At 41.7% G+C, this 18,134-nt stretch overlaps 2 protein-coding genes across 2 annotated transcripts; one reads left to right on the plus strand and one right to left on the minus strand.

Annotated features, from left to right (window-relative positions):
* Window positions 1-484: 484 nt before the first annotated feature.
* Window positions 485-8,845, minus strand: si:ch211-180a12.2. Its single transcript, XM_041963453.1, has 11 exons — window positions 8,794-8,845; window positions 7,119-7,445; window positions 6,707-7,000; window positions 6,223-6,528; window positions 5,913-6,023; window positions 5,212-5,373; window positions 3,029-3,259; window positions 2,528-2,857; window positions 2,093-2,440; window positions 821-1,096; window positions 485-716 (listed from the first exon to the last, which is right to left on the minus strand). Exons 1-11 carry the CDS (start codon window positions 8,843-8,845, stop codon window positions 685-687), a joined length of 2,469 nt encoding a protein of 822 aa, XP_041819387.1. The 3' UTR covers window positions 485-684.
* Window positions 8,846-11,278: 2,433 nt separating this feature from the next.
* zgc:123217 (uncharacterized protein LOC641414 homolog) lies at window positions 11,279-16,880 on the plus strand. The gene is made up of 6 exons (XM_041962773.1): window positions 11,279-11,369; window positions 12,683-12,697; window positions 12,880-13,048; window positions 15,339-15,607; window positions 15,807-15,955; window positions 16,092-16,880. Exons 1-6 carry the CDS (start codon window positions 11,315-11,317, stop codon window positions 16,410-16,412), a joined length of 978 nt encoding a protein of 325 aa, XP_041818707.1. The 5' UTR covers window positions 11,279-11,314; the 3' UTR covers window positions 16,413-16,880.
* The last annotated feature ends 1,254 nt before the right edge of the window (window positions 16,881-18,134 follow it).

The raw sequence follows: 18,134 nt of genomic DNA on the forward strand, positions 1-18,134 counted from the left end.
TTTTCAATATGTAGGCCGCTAGAACACAAAATACACAAACGTACTTTCACATACAATGGATAAAGAAATTATTTTGCAGCATGTGGACACACACATGTAGTTGTTTAATGTGATGGTATTCTCTGAGAGGAGGAAGTTCTAAGACAGACATCTCAATCACTCGGTTCAACCACGCAGCACCTCCTCTGCTCAGCACAGTGAAGTGACGCTCGTGTGGTCAGAGCGCAGGGGAAAAAAACAGAAGTATATTCTAAAATGAGAACTTTTTTCAGCGGTTGACCAACAACAGCTGTCAGAACGCTGAAGACGTGACAGCCACAGTAACTTTTCCTGTTGCTCGCGAACAAAAGCGAAATCTCTTTAGAAATATTCATGTCGATTTTATTTCCCAGTGCAGATCTAGAAAAAAAAATCCACAGAACTGGAACTTTATTGTAAAATACAAAAATATGAACATGTGTAAAAATCATGCAGTTGGGGAAAAAAAGCAATGTATGAAAGTTTAAGAATATAAAGTAATAAATAAAAGACCAAAAATGTTGGAAGCAAAACCGCACTTGTTGATCACATCAAAGACAGCTGGATATCCTAAAAACATGACTACAGCTTTATATTTACTATAGAGATATATATTAGGTATATGGGACGTGTGAAGTACAGGCAATCTTGCACACATCAGGCCTTTCATGCAGAAGATAAAATTTCCTCATTGGGCTCTGAAAGAGAGGACGCAACAACAACAACAACAAAAACATGAACAAACTCCCTGTTGAGTGTCACTTTTAGGTTTTTTTTCTGTGCAACAAGTCTGCGGTCTTACCTGTCCAGGTTCGATAAACAGGAAGCTTGAGTGCAGGATGTGTGACCTCCACACAGACTCTCAAACGTGACTTCTCATTTTCTCTGGGACCCCTCCTCAAGTTGACTCTGTTGATGTGCAGCGCACCTGGGTCCTCCTCGCCTTCCTTGTCGCTGTCCTCGTCTGCCTCTGACTTCGTTTCCTCATCCCTGTCAATGTTGTTGTTCTCTCCATCCACCTTTTCATCGATGTATTCTATTCCTTCAGCGTCAGGGTCTGTGACAGCAACTTTTGTTTCTGTGAAGTGACACCAGAAAAAAAAAGTGAAGACAGCGCCAATACTCAGGGAATAACAGCTGAGATTAAGCCTAAGACTTGTACTGCATTGGCCATTTTGCACAAGTAAATTTGGATCATACCCCTCTCCTCCAAGATCAGATCAGAGTGGCCACAGTGTTCGGTGTGTGGTAGTTCAACACCAAATTATTTGCATAAAGGTACTTCAAAAATGAGGGCCAACACTGTAGAGGACCTGAGTTAAGTTTCCACTTATAATGCAAATGATATCTTAGATCTCAAACAATTGTAAATCAGGTTAGCAGACGTCATGATTTCAAGGAGGAGAACGTATAAGCGCTGAAAACTAAATGAACCCTAACATGGTCCAAGATCCAATATGCAGTATACACTCTATATGGCTCCTACACTTCCCATAATGCAACAGGAAATGCATGTTTCATTTAATCCTAAAAAGACTTGATGAGAAAATGTATTGTTGGGCTTAGGCTAGTGGAACAGACGCACCTCAGAAAAGGTATTCTGAACTCTTTGCCATTCTTAAATACAAGAAATTTATATATATATTAAGGACAGGTACTTATTGCATGTCCTTTCTTCCGTCTTTCCAGCTGTTTGCTTGTCTGGCTCGGCAGGCCTGTGGACCTCTCCAGGGCGCAAACACTTTTCAGCTCCCTCTGTCCGTCGTCTCCTATCTCCTCTGTCTCACTGGACACCAGCGGCAATAGAACCTGTCCTCCCGCTGCCCACATTAATTTGACCTTAGGATGACCTCCCTTCAACAGGAGAGAGAACACGCCGACCCCTTCACTGCTCCAACAGACCGAGAGCGATGGAGGAATGGAGGGGGCAACTAAGGAAATACAAAGAGGGAGTGTAAGTGAATGAAAAAGCAGATGAGTTTCAATGTTTTCTCTATTGGTTCACATACTGTGGGGATATTCTCCATATTATAGGATAACATCCAAAGATAAAAGTGCCTGTAATGATTCATACCAATGTCAACATTTCTCCAGTGTCTCTCAATGGGCTCAAGCAGGGAACAGTGCTGCACTCTGCAAATAATCCCTCCCCCTTTCTCCTTTTTCTCCTGATTGGTTGCCCATGTCTTCAGAGTGGCTGTGGCCCTGTAGAGTGTGGAATGAGTCTGTATGGGGCCCCACATCTCTCCTCCCTGTATCACCTCCTCCTCTCTGTCATCTCGCTCTCCCTCTCTGAGCTTCAGCCAGGTGACGGATACATTCGAAGGGTAGAAGTCTGCGATTTCGCACCCGAGGGTCAAAGTTTGGTCGGGGGAAGAAGTGGAGGCGACGATTTCGGAAACACACGGCCTCTTGATGAAGCCTATTTGGAAGAAGTAGGGCAATTAATGTATATAATAGTCAATTTTTTTTTACTCAATTTAATTCTCATTCTCCCCTTCTTTGTTACCTCTGGTCTCACGGGTGACTGGCTGTTTCAGGGCGATGTGGTGGACACTGACCCACACTTTTGTGCCTCCCTTTTCCAGTTCACTGCGAGGAAGTTTACACTGGCTGAAGGCTGAGAAGAAGCCTTCAGAATTGGGTCGAGGGGAGGATGAAGCCTGGGAGGCCACAGGGCTCAGCTCTCCCCCCTGGCAGAACCAGCGGAAAGTAATGACGTCTGGATGGAAATGTGATGCCCGTACTGTCATGCTGATGACTTCTGGAAGACAGAAATTATGGGAATGTAGACTCTCACAACCAGGAATGTTTTGTATGTATATAAATTTACATTCAACTACAACAGAAGAATAAACTTGACTTACCAGAGTCATTCTGTGTCTCTGCCAGCTGAATTTCTGATACTTCTGGAGCAGCTAAAAGACAGATTTTACAGTTTCCACACCATAAATTGTAACAATCATACACAGGTAGATGCAAAGTGAATAAGAAAAAAATATTTTCTTACACAGGATTGTGAACTTCTCTGACACCCTCTCCGCCACAATCTTATCTTTGCCCATGTAGAACACCTGACACTTAAACACGGCCCCCTTGTGGACTGAAATCTGGGGAATGAAGGTGAGTGAGGAGATCAGCTGCTGAGTGCCATTTCCAGAGGAGAGCAGCGGCCCCTGGGTGCGCAGCTTGTAGTAACCCATCTCGCCTCTGCGGGGCAGCAGAGGACCTTTCTCTGACACTGGGGAGGTGAGAGTTAGACCGTAGGGTAGATGGATGGTGGTTAGGGGGTTATAGAGGCAGTTAAAGTTAGCTTTGGCGGTCCCTTTGTGCGTAAGGTTGTAAATTGTTAGCAGAATTAAGTGTAAAAGAAAAAAAAAACATAGTATGTTTTAGCAGTAGTTGCAATACAAATAAAAGTTATTCCATGCACCATCATTCACTGTAATGTATTATTTTGCCATCATTCCAACATATTTTTCCTGTTATTTCGTCGATGAACCCTCTAACATTCAGTTTCACACCTTTTATTTTCTTTAAGCTTTTTCTAGTGCTTTTGCACTACTACATTCTCTTAATATGTCATTGTTTAGATTGTACAATTTTTATTCATTTCTTTTTAAAATATAAAAATAAATAGTTTTATGTCTTGTCACAGATGTTGAGAGTAACGTAATTTCAATTCTCTGTTTGTCTTGTAGATACCACAGAATTGACAATAAAGCTGACTTTGACTTTAAAGGTCCAGTGTGTAGGATTTAGTGGCATCTAGTGGTGAGGGAGCAGACTGCACCCAATTGAATAACCTCTCCTCACCTCCCCTCCCTTAGCATGTAGAAGAAACTGGGGTGTCCACTAAAACTGTGAAAAACCCCAAAGGTGTTGGTTTGTCTGTTCTGGGCTACTGTGGAGCCATGGCAGTGGAACATGGTGGACTCTGTGGAAGAGGATCCATTCCCTCTGTAGATATAAAGAGCACATTCAAAAGTAATGAAAACAGTCTATTTTCAATATTATATTGCATTTCTCCCCGAAACCCTGCACACTGGACCTTTAAAGAAATAAGATGGACATTTTGGAAAATATCCTTATTCAAGTTAGATGAGAAGATTGATTCCATTCTCTTGTTGTCTGTTTAATAGGAAGCTACCACCAGCAGTCAGTTAGCTTAGCTTAGCACAAAGAAACTGCTCCTAGCAGCAGTGCTGAAGTGGGCTGGTACTCACTGATAGGCAGTACTGGCACTTCCACGTTTGACTCTTTGGGGTACTGTGACTGTTCCTTGTTGCCTGTACTCTTTTCTGCCCTCTCCATATCAGGTTCTCTCTGCAATTCATAATGGCCCTAAATAAACTGCATTAATGGGGGCCGCTACGTAACGCTCCCACTATTCCCTGTGCATAGAGAGAGGAGAAAGTAACCAGAGATTCACCAGGAATACAAGGACTTTATTGCACCACACACTAAAGCTAGTGCAGGCAACTAGTTTTTACTCTTGTAACTGAAATGGCTGTCCGCTTGGTTCAGTAAATGTTGTGAGCATCAGCAGTATCTCCTTATATCTTATATTGCCCCACTAACAGGCTTCCAATAGCAGGTTATGTGTGTTTGGTTCCATCTGTGTAAAAAACATGTAAAACCTGTGTCTCCTGAAGACACAGCATTTCAGGAAGGTTTGACTCCAGGAAGTGACAGGCCAATCAGTCATTTAACACCTGCAACAAATCACAACGTGCTGCATTCCTGCCTTGATTTTGTTGATTTCTTGACATCAAGAAATTAGATGTCAGTGAGCTTTAAGGTAAGCTGCTGGCTGAAGCCTCATATTTACTGTACAAACACATGAGTAGAAAGGATCCGCTCACCTAACTCTCTGAATAAGATGCTTAACTTTTTCTTTTCTTTTTTCTTTTTTGGATAAATCACCGTTTCATTGAAGCTGCAATTATAATATTTAGGCTGGGTGAAATATTCAAAACCAAGACGAAACCAAGGCTACATAACTACATCTAATTAAAAATATAGTGAGTGTCTAGTGTGCCATTTTATACACATAAATGCCCCAAATTCAACCCGGTAACTTTGTAAACTTTGTGCACAACATGAGTTTGAAGTTGCTAATTAAGATTACTGAGGTCAAAGAATTATTCACCAGTAAACACTGGTTATCTGGATATGCATAAGCTGCCCCACCTGTGAGTGAAGTGTCCGAGATAGGGCTGTCATTGAGGAACCATGCGGTCTGGACTCGGTCCACCCTCCTGCCCTCAATGCTCAGTGTCACCCTGCCCTTTTGACCTACGGTCACGCGTGGAGGGAGGATGATCCCCGACACATTCAGAGACTTCTGTTTCTCTGATTGAGGGGAGAAAGAGTGGAGATAAAGGAGAGTGAGAGAAAAAGGTGTCTGTGATGACAGCAACTATGCAATTATAATGGGGATATTTGTCAGCATTGTTTTGACAGCACATATACCTTGCAAACCTCAAGCTTGTTTAAGTGTTCTGGGAGACCATTGTGCACATGTCTTTGTGCTTACAGCTCAGTGAATTCAGCGTGGTTGTTTATGCAAATGCTGCATATGCCTGTTAAGAGCAGAGTTACGCCACTAAAGGACAGATGCACTGTTGCGGTTTCAAGCTTTTGGTTTGATGACGTTGGTTTAAAGGAATAAGTAAGCTTGAAACTGAAACAGTGCATCTGTTCCTCCTGGAGTAACTACTCCACATATCTTTTAAATGGCAGACTGGCATGTACCAGTGGCTGCCAACATTTATGGACTGATTGACCTTAAATCAAAAAGTTGAACTCACAGCCAACACTAATGACATTCCCTGTGATGAGGGTCAGAAATAGACTTTGATTCATCACAAGCAAAACAGTTTCTGACTCACCATCCCTCCTCCTCCAAGAAAAGCCAAAGCAGAGCAGGAAGACCAATACCAGAGAAATGCACATCAGAGCCACCGATGCTTTGGCTGATTTAGTCAAAACCGGTTGCTCATCTGAGAGGAAACAGAAACAGAAGCTTTATACAAATGTCAAAGACAAGATTAACTAGCTGTGAACAATTGCACAGTCACCTCCAAAACCATCACAACATGTGGTTATGAGGCAGCTCGCTTGTTTTTGCTTGTAAAATTCACTGTGTACTCTACTAATCAGTATCGAATATCTTGTCAAAACAGTCAGGTCAGATCTTACGTTGGGGATCCAGTTTCTCCAGATATGCTGTGTCACTGACTGGGTGCTTAACTCCAGGTTGGTTTACCACACACTCCACCTTCCCGCCTTGATCCCTCTCTTCAGTGCTCAAAGTATAATAACGTCTGGTTCTGTAGGTCCCATCTGGGTTCTGCTCCGTGGCGGGGGGCTCAGGGAGGACTGTGCCATTTTGAAGCCAGGACACAGACACTTCCTTCGGGTAGAAATTCTCCACGTCACAGTAAAGAGTGAGAGGAATGTTGGAAGAGTGCGAGGGCAGATCGGAAAGTCTGACAGAAGGGAGATCTAGGGAGAGGCCAAGAAATATTATCTATTGGCTTTACCCCAGGCTTAAACAAATTTAAAAAAGCAATTCTTTACGTAATGATTGACAGAAGAGGCTATTCTGGTTTTACATGTATGAGAAATGTGGCGAGTCATTGTGGTAATTAACTGTAATGTACTGTGTCTTTGTGTCACTCACAGGTGACATTGAGTTGGAAATCCAGCTCCTGATAGCTGCCGTTGTGTGTCACTTTGCAGCCAAAGGTCACATTCTGGTCCTCACGGGAAGGGTAGAAGGTCAGGTTGCCCACAGCCATGTAGTACCCATTTGGAGTCTGTTCAGCTTCAACAAGGTCGGGAGGCCGAATCACTTGGCCATCTCTGGTCCAAGAGAAAGAGACAGGAGGAGGGTAGAAACCCTCTGCATGGCATTTAAGCTGACTCTCTGTTTCCAACACCACCCACTGCTGAGGGACTGACAGAGTGGGGGCAGCTAAAAACGGGGGCAGAAGAGATTGAGGGAAAGGGAGCAAGAGATCAGCTTTGTTCCTGCTTTTAAGTTCAAATGTGCAAAGCCTAAATCAAATCTGAACAACTGAACAAATACATACCAAGGATGCTAAATGTAACATTACTGGAGTGCAGCATTGTGGCGTTGTAGCTGACTTTGCATTCATATACCCCCTGCAGGCCGAGACTGGCTCTGAGGACAGTCAGTGAAAAGTCCCCATTGACGAAGTCTCTGGTGTCCCAACTGAAGCCTTCCTGGATTTGTGTCACTGCTTTAGTGAACGAGGCGATGTCAGAGCCGTTACTCATCCAGCTGACTTTGAAAAGAGACTTGTCTATTTTGTCCCCCTTTATAGAGACAGGGAAGGTCACATTGCAGGGTAGGGTTGCATTTGTATTTGGGCTGGCCTGTATTTCACTTGGAGACACTGTAAGCAGAGAAACAGTATTATCACAAAATCAATATGGCAAATATAATTGCCACTTGTAGCCACAAGGCTAGCTCTGCTTATGTCAATCTCTTGACTCACTAGAACAATGTGGGAACACACAACAATACAAGTGTAACAACAACTACATGCCTAAGCCTGGGCAAACAGTCCTGTTTGTGTTTTAAATTGCCACATGTCAAAAACCTGAATGAGCAGGGATAAGGACTTTGGTGTCCGGGGTTTTAGTTTCATGAAATGTTCCACTTCACATTCTTTCTTTTCACCCCTAATCGTAAATCAATAATCTCAGTATACCTCTTTGAATCAGAGTAAATACCAAGCCTTTCAGTCAAGTCAAGCCAATCCATTAGTTTAATTAGTAACTAGTACAATAAGCACTCTCAGGCATACAGCCAAGCACTTGTAAACTTGCTTTTGTGTTAAGTGTTTATGTTGCGCCTCTTGTTTGATTGATGGGCTGATTATAGAAAGTTGGCACGAAGGAAAAGAACAAGAGTTTAAAACGACATGACTAATACTTTCATATATTCGTGGGTGAGTTTCAATTTTAGACTACATGAGCTGACATGCCACCACCAACACAGCTACATCTACTCACACTGTGGTCCACATAGATCAGTATTTAAATGAATTCAAGTTGTTTAAAACATTCAGCTCAGTTCAAAGCAGCTGAGTCTAAATTGCTTTAATTTGGAAGAAAAAAATTCTAATTAGAAAGTACTTTTCACCATAGCAATTATCATCCTCAAATCATCAAGTGTGCCAACTGGAAGTGCAGCTCCAAACAACAGCTTTGGTCATTATTCAGCACATGAGAATACTATTAGCATGTAGGACTGGATAATGTTGACAAAATCTTGTATCTCTGCATATATCGTGTGCCAATTGAATACTCTGGCCTAATGCAATGACAGATCAAGCTACATGAAAAAGAATGGCATAGCAAAGCATCGCCAATGTCTCATTCAAGTACTGTCATTTTGTCCAAACCTATGATACTGACATACACTCTCAAGTTTACCAAAAAAAATCAACACAAAATTGAGGTCAGATGCATGTTGACGCATGACTGAGTGTGATCAGCATGCAGCGTCTGTACTTTTGGACTTATTCTAACACTCAACCAGTAAACCACTGTAAGATCTGCACAAACTTATGATTTGCATCGGGACTGTATACTGTAAGTAAACATCTCTGCTACATGACTGTTACAAGATAGTTCAGAATCAAGAGTTCCAGTTTCTCCTGGTCAAACTTGTGCAAACCTGGTCATCAGGTGAAGAAACAACAGTGCAGCCTGTGTGTGCAATGGCACAATACTCACCATGCTTTATGAGAGTCAGGAGGGCGATATGGACGAGGACTTTACACTGCATGGCCGGGCTTGTCTTGAGACCAACTTCTTATCATCAGGTCCTTTTGCTGTCTTATATAGAGCTGACAGTGGGCGGGTTTGTCCAGCCGGATGGGAAATAAGAAATATTGTCCTTGGGCCTCAGAGGAGTGAAGGGAGGCCCTTGATATGTGTATGTCGTCCTAAACAAGCAGGCCCCAGAAGACTGATGGAGCGAGAGGGAGAAGGAGGGAAATGTCCAGGGACACACAAGTGGGCAAACTTAAAATTCAGACGGGCCTGCAGCCAAGGTTTTGGGGCTACTTTACATTGGTGCAGTGTTGCTGTGAACAAACGGAGAGGGAGATCCCACTGAGCTTATGTGGGCAAACACTCAGGCGAGACTACGACTCTTTTCTATGTGGACAAATGTTAGCGTTGTGTTGAATTTGGAGAAAAAATAGGAAAAAAACAGGTCAATGGTTCTCTTTTCCCCTCCTCTGTGCAGGCCCTCTATCTTTCCAGTCGGCTCCTGCTATGATCGCTCCCGCTGAAAGTTAATTTTTAGCCAGAACAAGTGCTTGATGTTCGAAGGAAAAGGTGTCTGTTTCATCGCCCGCTGAATATTCATTAACTTGATTGGCCGTTTCAATTGTTTGACTTTCCACTTTAATTGGTCTTAACACACATCAGTCAGTGACAATGGGTTAATGGTTCCGTGTCACTGAGTTGAAGTGCTGTCCCTTCCTTTCTCTGCTTTGCTTTGCTTTCAGGGAAAACAAAAGTGAGCCTACAAACAATTAAAAGAGGTGATTTCTGTGTTTCATTTTCTTGTCTGTGTTCTCTGACTCTCCCTGAGTGTTTTCTCTTCCTTCTTTTTGTGACACTTTGCTCCTTTCATCAGCTTGAAAGATTGAATGCACTTCAGAATGCTCGTAAAAAAGGAGGGACTAACCTAATCCTAACAGCCAATGAAAGGACTGGAACAACTCCACTATTGTGAAGACGTTTTCATGACTTTGCATACCTTGAATCAGTATGTACAATCAGTGTCAAAATGTTTCGAGGCTCTTTGTCTGTTTCTCGTATAATGTGTACAATGTATATGATGTGAATACTGTGAGATTAGATAAGCATGCCCTTTGCATTTTGTAATGTATACATTGTCAAGGAGAACTAGGCTGCAGTGTTACACAACAATTAGTGTGACAATGTGGCACCATAAACCAGCAACCCAAATGATTTGATTTTCCGTGGAAAATCAGGATGTCACTCTGGTGTTCAGAGTTGGACCGCTGAGTGAAGGCTCATATCGAAACTCAAAATGCTCAGCATCTTTCACTTGACTGGTTAGACTTGCTTTGCTTTACTTAAGCTCACCTGCATCCTTCATGATTCCAGTAAAGCAACAGTGATGATGAGTGATCATGAAGGAGGCTGGGTGGCAAACAAATCATTCTTGTTTTATTAACTATCTTTTATTAACTGTCTGTTTTTTTAAACTATTTAACATAGTTTAAAAAAACAGACAGAATAGACCCATAGAAAGGGCAGTCTCTAAAGGACTTTTTTTTTTAAAAAAATTAAGATTACAGTGATGAATTTATAATGACACTACGTATACAAAATAATCTGACATTTTGGGAGATGTAATTATTATCATTTGTTACTGCCAAGAGTTAGACGAGAAGATGAACACCTCTTTCAAATCTGAAGCCAGTTAACTAAGCTAACTCGCACGTTTCACACATACAGGACAGACATGAGGTTTTGTCAAACTTCCCATCAAGCTGCTGAAGAAAAATGTGGATAGACTTTAGGCTGACTGTTCTTTAAAAGAATGTGAAACAGAGAGAGGTGAAGACATTTTGAGGCAGCGGTCTTTGAAGGAATTTGTGGGAGCGGCAATCGGTTCTTCTCACTGAACATCAGGTGTTACGCTTGCCCTGGGACTATTTAGGAGGCACATAGTAATTTTGAAGCCAAAGGTGTGAAACCTGAAAAATGATGCTTATACACTTGCATCAGTAACTGCAGTATAATTTGTGAACATAATATACAGGCTTTTATTCTTAAACCAAAACACCTTCGGGGGCTTTCCAGATACCAAATAAAACATCACTGACTCTTTGGGGGAAGATATGAACTAAAGTAGCACCATTACAAACAGTCAGGGAGTTCATGACTGTACACCAAGGAGGAAAAAGGACGCAGGCTCTTATAACTATTGCTATCATATGTATGACATAACAGAAGGCCACCAGACATGCTGTCAAGGCACTCTGACCATAATGTGACATATATTGGTGACCAAGACAGACTTGATGATTTATTGTGGGTAAGACAATTACTATTTCAGCATCACACGTGAGCTTGTCCGGTGGATGAAATATTGTTTGTCCAAGGTATCAAGAAAAACAGGTTTGGGGAGTTATTGCTGTATATAGCACTGAGAGACGCTGTACTTGCTGAAGGCAAAGCAGTCGTGACATTGTGACAGTGACAGCACAGTATGGCAGCCTGGAACGTATGGGTGCTTCTGATGTGTGCAGCCCTCAGTCATCAAGGTGAGCTTTTACTATTAGTTTACAGTTTATCATCTATTATAACCTGATAAATCCTCCTTTTAATGTTTAATTTTCAGTATCAATGATAGAGATGTTTTGGTCCAACTTTATTGCCATTTTTGAGGATGTACATAGTTAGTGGTTTTGTTGTACTTGATTGTGTTTTGTTGGTGTCTGATGTCTACATTTTTTTGCTATTCTTTTACACACAGAGGAGACTATTAAAACCACCTGTAAATATGATGTGAATGTGGCTTCATAGCGAGAGCCATCAATTAACGGTGCTCACAGACAGACTGCAATTATATATTGCAGGAACATATTTCTACAATTCGATTGATTGATTTAATGGTGTTAAACTAGATGTAAGATCACTTTCTTATTTATTTTGGTTATATTTTGTTTTCTGTATAACTAGCCATAAATATCGACCGGAAAACCATCAGATTCTTAACATTTTTATTTTTTGTTTTAATGTGAAATTGATCACTTAACAAAATTAGAGGCCATCTTGAGATATCTGTACCAATTTACATTCATCTCCCAGAATAACCACCTGTGCCGGTGCAATATGCTGTAACTGTCCTGATGCAAATCAGCATCATGTATGAAACTGTGACAGTGAATAAAGCCAGTGTGAGTAACTGGGCAGTGCTTCTTCCTGTTGGTTAGCACAGTACTTTGGTGAAGTCTGTCAACACACCTGTTCCAACAGCATTACAATGTCTGGCCATCAAAGGAAAACCTCTTTTTTCATATTGTGGACTTGAATGTTAAGAGGACATAGTGCCACATAACAACTGAAAATAGAAAAAGCTTCAGTTAACCACATAATAAAAGTAAATGCCAGACAAACATGACTGAAATGAATCATTTAAAAACCAGGATGTTTATTTTCATTGTTATTTATTACAATCAATGAAGCATAGCATAGCATTGTTTTTATAAAATGCCAGCATGTGCTTTCATTCGTGTTCACTAATGTGCAGCACCAAAATGCTGTAGTGATGCGCAGTACTTTAAAAAGTCTTGCACCACTCTGGAAATGTCTAAGTAAACTACTAATATAATGTTATTAAGAAAATATGAACAAAATGTTCCTGCAATGTTGAACAGCACTGTATGTCGAGCCATCGCTTCACAACAGAGGCAGGTAAAGGGAGCAGCTGGAACTTTGGGGCCACCTTGTGTCTGTAGTGAGACATGCAGTATCAACTCGACACTACTAATACCTGTAGTATACTGGAAAATTAAACACCCACCCACTGAGGCATTGAGATGTAAGTGTCTTTTTCCATCTCTCTTTCCAACAGGGTCAAAGGCTCAGGGTAAGTGCACTCACAGTTCATATCTTCCATACAGCCATGCAATTGCTCTCGATAATACAACTACTCATGCGCTCAGATGCACTGTAATCACAACGAACTTGAGCAACTTTGAATAAAGATGGCTAGGAATGACCACACAAATCAGCGGAACTGTACTGACACGCTTGCGTGTGCTCCGTCAGATTGTGGATCGGCGCCTCTGAACTCGAAGATCGTGGGTGGTGACAATGCCACAGCAGGGTCATGGCCCTGGCAGGTCAGCATACACTTCAATCCTGTGGGGTATCACATCTGTGGAGGGACTCTCATCAGTGACCAGTGGGTACTCACAGCAGCCCACTGCATCATAACGTAAGAGAAACTCATCAGCTCTTGCAAAAATCACCGTACTGTCCTTCCTGAACTTAAGATGCGTTGATAACAAAACTAACAAATAAACAAGATAGATCTGAACCTAAGTGGACAAAACAACAGAAAAATGTTTCCAGAGGAGCTAAATTCAACTTAATCACAAAGCAACAGAGAGCTATAATAAAAACGGTACCCAGAGATAATGCTCCAAAAAACACACTTGGAGAGAAGGTTGTTAGGCTAGTGTAAAGGAGAGTCCGGACCCAACAGCAGTAGTTCGGAGACGGTTGTTTATTCAACAACAGGGGAAAACAGAAAACCACCTTGCGGTGGAAAAACACTGCAGCTTAGGGGAAAAAACAAATCAATGACTCAGCCACAACGGGAAAAGTAACAACGTAACACAAAATCGCCTGATAACTAGGGGGGGGGGGGGGGGGGGGAACGAGAAGATTAGCTCAAGAGGAATATCTCACGCTGGCGTATAACAAAAGCTCAAAAACAAAACCTGTGAAGCACAAGAGATACCAGAATCACTAGAGGCGGGAGATCGAGTCGTCAGTAAGCACGCATAGGGTAACTAGAGTAATCATCCGGCACAGGAGTGTATCAGGAGGTGCCTTAAGTAGTCAGGCTGATTGGAGTAAATCAAGCAGGTGCGTTTGGGGAAGCCTGCTGTCGAGGAGATCGCCCCGCCTCTTTGTGCTCTGCCTGTGACAGGTGGAGAGAGAGAGAGAGTGAGAGAGGCACAAGATATGAGCACAGGAAAATCAGACCATAACAAAGGTACTGTTAAAGACGTTTGTGGCTTGGTCACAGAGCTCAGGAATGGCTGTGATTTATATAAAGATGTTAGATTAAGCATGATCAGGGTAAACTGATGTTTAAATGTAGACCACTTTTAGTTGTGGTATGTGAGGCCATGTAGGGCCACGTAGGGTCAGATCAGGCAAAGGGAAACCAGAGTTGCTAAAGTTAATAGAGGGGCTATTCGGACGTAAACCTCTCAAAGAGGTAGATATAGATTGTCGCAAAGGAAAACATTCCTTAGTTGGACAATTGACCTGAACATGATCTGGTTTTTGAGTTAGGAAAGATATGGGTGGAGTAAGACAAAACACCATGCTATATATTGTGTTGTCTGTATGTTAAAGGCAGAGTCTTGTGATCTGACCCTGAAGCTCTCTCGGATGGCCGGCATCTGATCTGATACTGCTTGTTAATAAAGGTCTCTTCAACTCAAGCTTGTATCAGCGGATACCACTGCTTGGCGAACCTGGCTGATAAACATCAGCTGCATGTAACATATCGGTTAAACTTTAACCACTATGTGCAACTTCAACACCCATCTGAAAGTGTTGGTGGTAGACTATTAGTCTGACCAAATAAGCAGCGATAATTGCTGTGACTCTTCCTCTTTTTGCTCGAGTCCTGTCGGGTTTGTTCTTCATTTTGCACACACCTGTGGCACTTCATGTTTGACCCAACCTTGAATGGATGTGGACTAGAAAAAGTGCACCCAAGACATGGTGTAAGTCAGCTCAGGCCCTCTGGTTTTCTTATTTTGAGTTTAGTTGTTCTTTCCTTTCTTGGTAACTGATGATTGAGTCAACTGATGGTTAGACTCTTGTTTTTCTTCAAAAAACAATTTTTTTTGCCTTTGCTGATTTGAGGTAATGAAATTTACTGATACGCCGGCAGTCTAATTCTGCTAAAACCTGAGATTTGATGCTGCTTGTTACTAACTTGTCCAGTAAGCGAAATTATCACACAGTACACTATCTCAAAAAACAACTGCCAATTTGTTAAACTTGCGTCTATAACTGTGCTGTGGTGAAACACATACTTCTGCATTTTAAACTGACACAATAAAGGGGCAGTCTAAAAAAAGACTGTGCTGTCACTATACTGTTCATTCTGACTGTGCATCTTACACTCTCTGAAGCAGACAAGGGAGTAAGAAAGCATGCAATCTATAATAATTATAACTGCTTCGGCTGCTTGTGACTACTCCAGCGCTTTTACTCGAAGTTCAACTGAATTCCAGTGCATCACACTTTGTTAGATAACTCACAGAGAATGTGATCGATCATTGAATTGTCTTAGCAGTCACAGCAATAATAAACTGGAACTCAGTGCTCTCCACCAAGTATCTACAAATACAGGAAATATCTTCTTGAAATTATTTAGGAGGCAAAAGATGATGACAAGTCAGGACATCATGCAACACAAGACTGTAATCTGCCTTTGCTGACTGATGTATTTACGCTTTATCTATTCTTTTATCCAGAAAAACCCCTAGTACATATACCCTCTACTTTGGAAGAGAGACTCAGGCTGGCCCCAACGTCCATGAGGAGTCCCGCACTGTGTCCGATGTCATCGTCCATCCTGACTACAACAACACTTTGCTCAACAATGACATTGCTGTAATGAAGCTCAGCAGCCCCGTCACTTTCACTGACTACATCAGACCAATCTGCCTGGCAAGTAGCTCCAGCCAGTTCCACAACTCCACTCTCTGCTGGTCCACTGGCTGGGGCAAACTTGGAAAGAACGGTGAGTATCCTGCAGGCTTTTCATTTGAAGCCATTATTAAGTCAAAGCCTTAATTCACCCATGAACTCAGGTTATGACTAAATACCTGCAAAACTAATCATATTCCCATTAGTCTCAGGTGTACTTCCAGTGTAGTGAAATCCTCTTAAAACTGTGCAAAAGTAGGAAAATAATTCTGATTTCACACTCTCTCTCCCAGATTCCTTGCCAACCTTTTACCCACTGCAGGAGGTTCAGATTCCTGTCATTGGACAAAACCAGTGCAGATGCAACTACCTCTCAGTATCAGAAGCAAACATCACTGACCAAATGATCTGTGGGGGGCAAGAGAACAAAGGAGCATGCCAGGTTAAAATAATAACCCACTGTTGTAATATTTGAAGTAGCTGGACTGGCCAGGATGGAGGCCATTCTAGCCATATTCTGCACATGCCACCAGCAGTATCAATCAACTGGTTTTTGTGTTTTGTCACTCCTTTTTCAGGGTGACTCTGGTGGACCTTTGCAATGCCAACAGGGCTCAGTGTGGATCCAGGCTGGCATTACCAGTTTTGGAATTCCCTGTGCCTTGGCCGGTTATCCTGAAGTTTATGCCCGAGTGTCTGAGTTCCAGAAATGGATCACGGATCAAGTGGCGGGGGCAAATGTTGGCTTTGTGACATTCACCAGCAATGGCAACGATCCAGATGACAACTTTGTGTGTGACAGCTCACCTCCACCTTCCTCAGTATCCACTGTTGGAACTAAGCTTGTGTGCATTGTCATCTCAGTGACAGTGTTCCTGCAGCACAATTTAGCTCTATAAGTTTTGCACTAACAACCTCTGAACTTCTTCTTCTGTTGTGTTGTGTTTGTCTTTTGAATCATTTTATCATTATCAAAGTTTAGATTTTACTTGTGTATAACATCATTGTGATTACAGTTGAGTTTGTATGATCAAAGTGCTGCAGAAAATTGCATTTAGTACATAACCAGTTGTCTCATTTTTATCCAAGTACTTGAGACATTTACACATAAGCATTTGTTTCTCCTAGTAAACAATTGCAATGATTCCTGTTTCTATGCCTCTGATATAATACCCTCATAGGAATTTGCATTAGATTATTAACCAATGAAGAGCATCCCATTCCCTCAGGAGGACCATGGTTCGGAAGAGCATGGATTGATTTTTCAGGAAAGTTGTTGCTCCTCTGCATTCTCAATGCAGACCTGTCATATTCCAGATTTGCATATTTTTTTCCGCAAACCAATGAATAAACCACTTTGCACCGCAGATCTTGAGTATGCTTTTCTGTTTCTCAGTGTTTGGTTCCTATGAGCCTAATTGCAGCAATTTATTGTAAGTTATTGAAGGCCGAATGCAAGAAAAACCACAATGTTTTTTGCATTATGCTCAACTCCATCCTATTGGTCTATTGTTATGTCATACAAACTTCATTTAACACATGCATCTTCTTTGAAAAGCCAGTCAGTTTTGTCTTGAGTTAATGATAAATAACCATAGGATATGGGCTCTATTTACATTTATGGCCATTAACAGCACATATGTACTTCGCTCACAAGCTTCAGAAGCAGCCTTTTAATTCACACTTCAGACTGAGCATATGCGCGCATAGCAGAGACATAGGTTAAACTGCAGGAGTGGTTTGAAATGTGTCTATGTAACTTTTGATGTATTTTTCCAGTATTTCCTAATCATTTAGCTAGAGTATCAGCAGACATTTAGCATGTTAGCATTTGCTGGTAATACACAAGGCACAAAACCTGCATGGGGCATGATGATGTTAGCTATGGAAGACTTTCACCAAATCAAGTGTGAACTAGCTAACGTCAAATGATGGACAAATGGAAATGTTGACCTGTTGGCACTAAGTTAACGCTAGATGAAAAGTTAGAGAACCAGGTTACTAAGTAAATTTTTCCAGTGTGAAAAGTGCAGGTGAGTGTTTTATGAACATTTAGCTCGAGTATCAGCAGACGTTTAGCATGCTAATATACTCCCAGTTAGCAGATGACATCACCCCAGCGTGTGCTGGTTATAGTGGCATAAAACCTGCATGGGGGATGATAGAGTTAGCTTTGGAAGATCATTAGCCGGCTAATTTTAACATTAATGTATTAAAATGTGTAACATTACAACATTAGCCTGCTAACATTTAGTGCGAACTAGCTAACGTTAAATGGTGGACAGGTGGAAATTTTGACCTGTTGGCACTAAGTTAACATTAGATAAAAAGTTAGGGGATGAGGCTACCAACTAAAGTCCTGATTCATTGTCTTGGGTATGTGTATAAATTGCATATTGGCTAGCGGTTGTTTTAATCTGGACAAAGTGTTGGACAAATGGACATAATGTAACTGGCACGGCTATAGGCCATTGCTGTCAGCACAGTTTAACAGATAACTTGTTCAGCTCAACAACTCAGACCAGCAGTTTTATTTCAGTCTGGAAAACATCTTACTGTAATGGAAGTGCAGCTTTAAATTTGAGAATAATTTACACCCATGCACTCATACTTTACTTGCT

This window comes from Chelmon rostratus, chromosome 21 (assembly GCF_017976325.1).
Source record: "Chelmon rostratus isolate fCheRos1 chromosome 21, fCheRos1.pri, whole genome shotgun sequence".
NCBI lineage: Eukaryota > Metazoa > Chordata > Actinopteri > Chaetodontiformes > Chaetodontidae > Chelmon > Chelmon rostratus.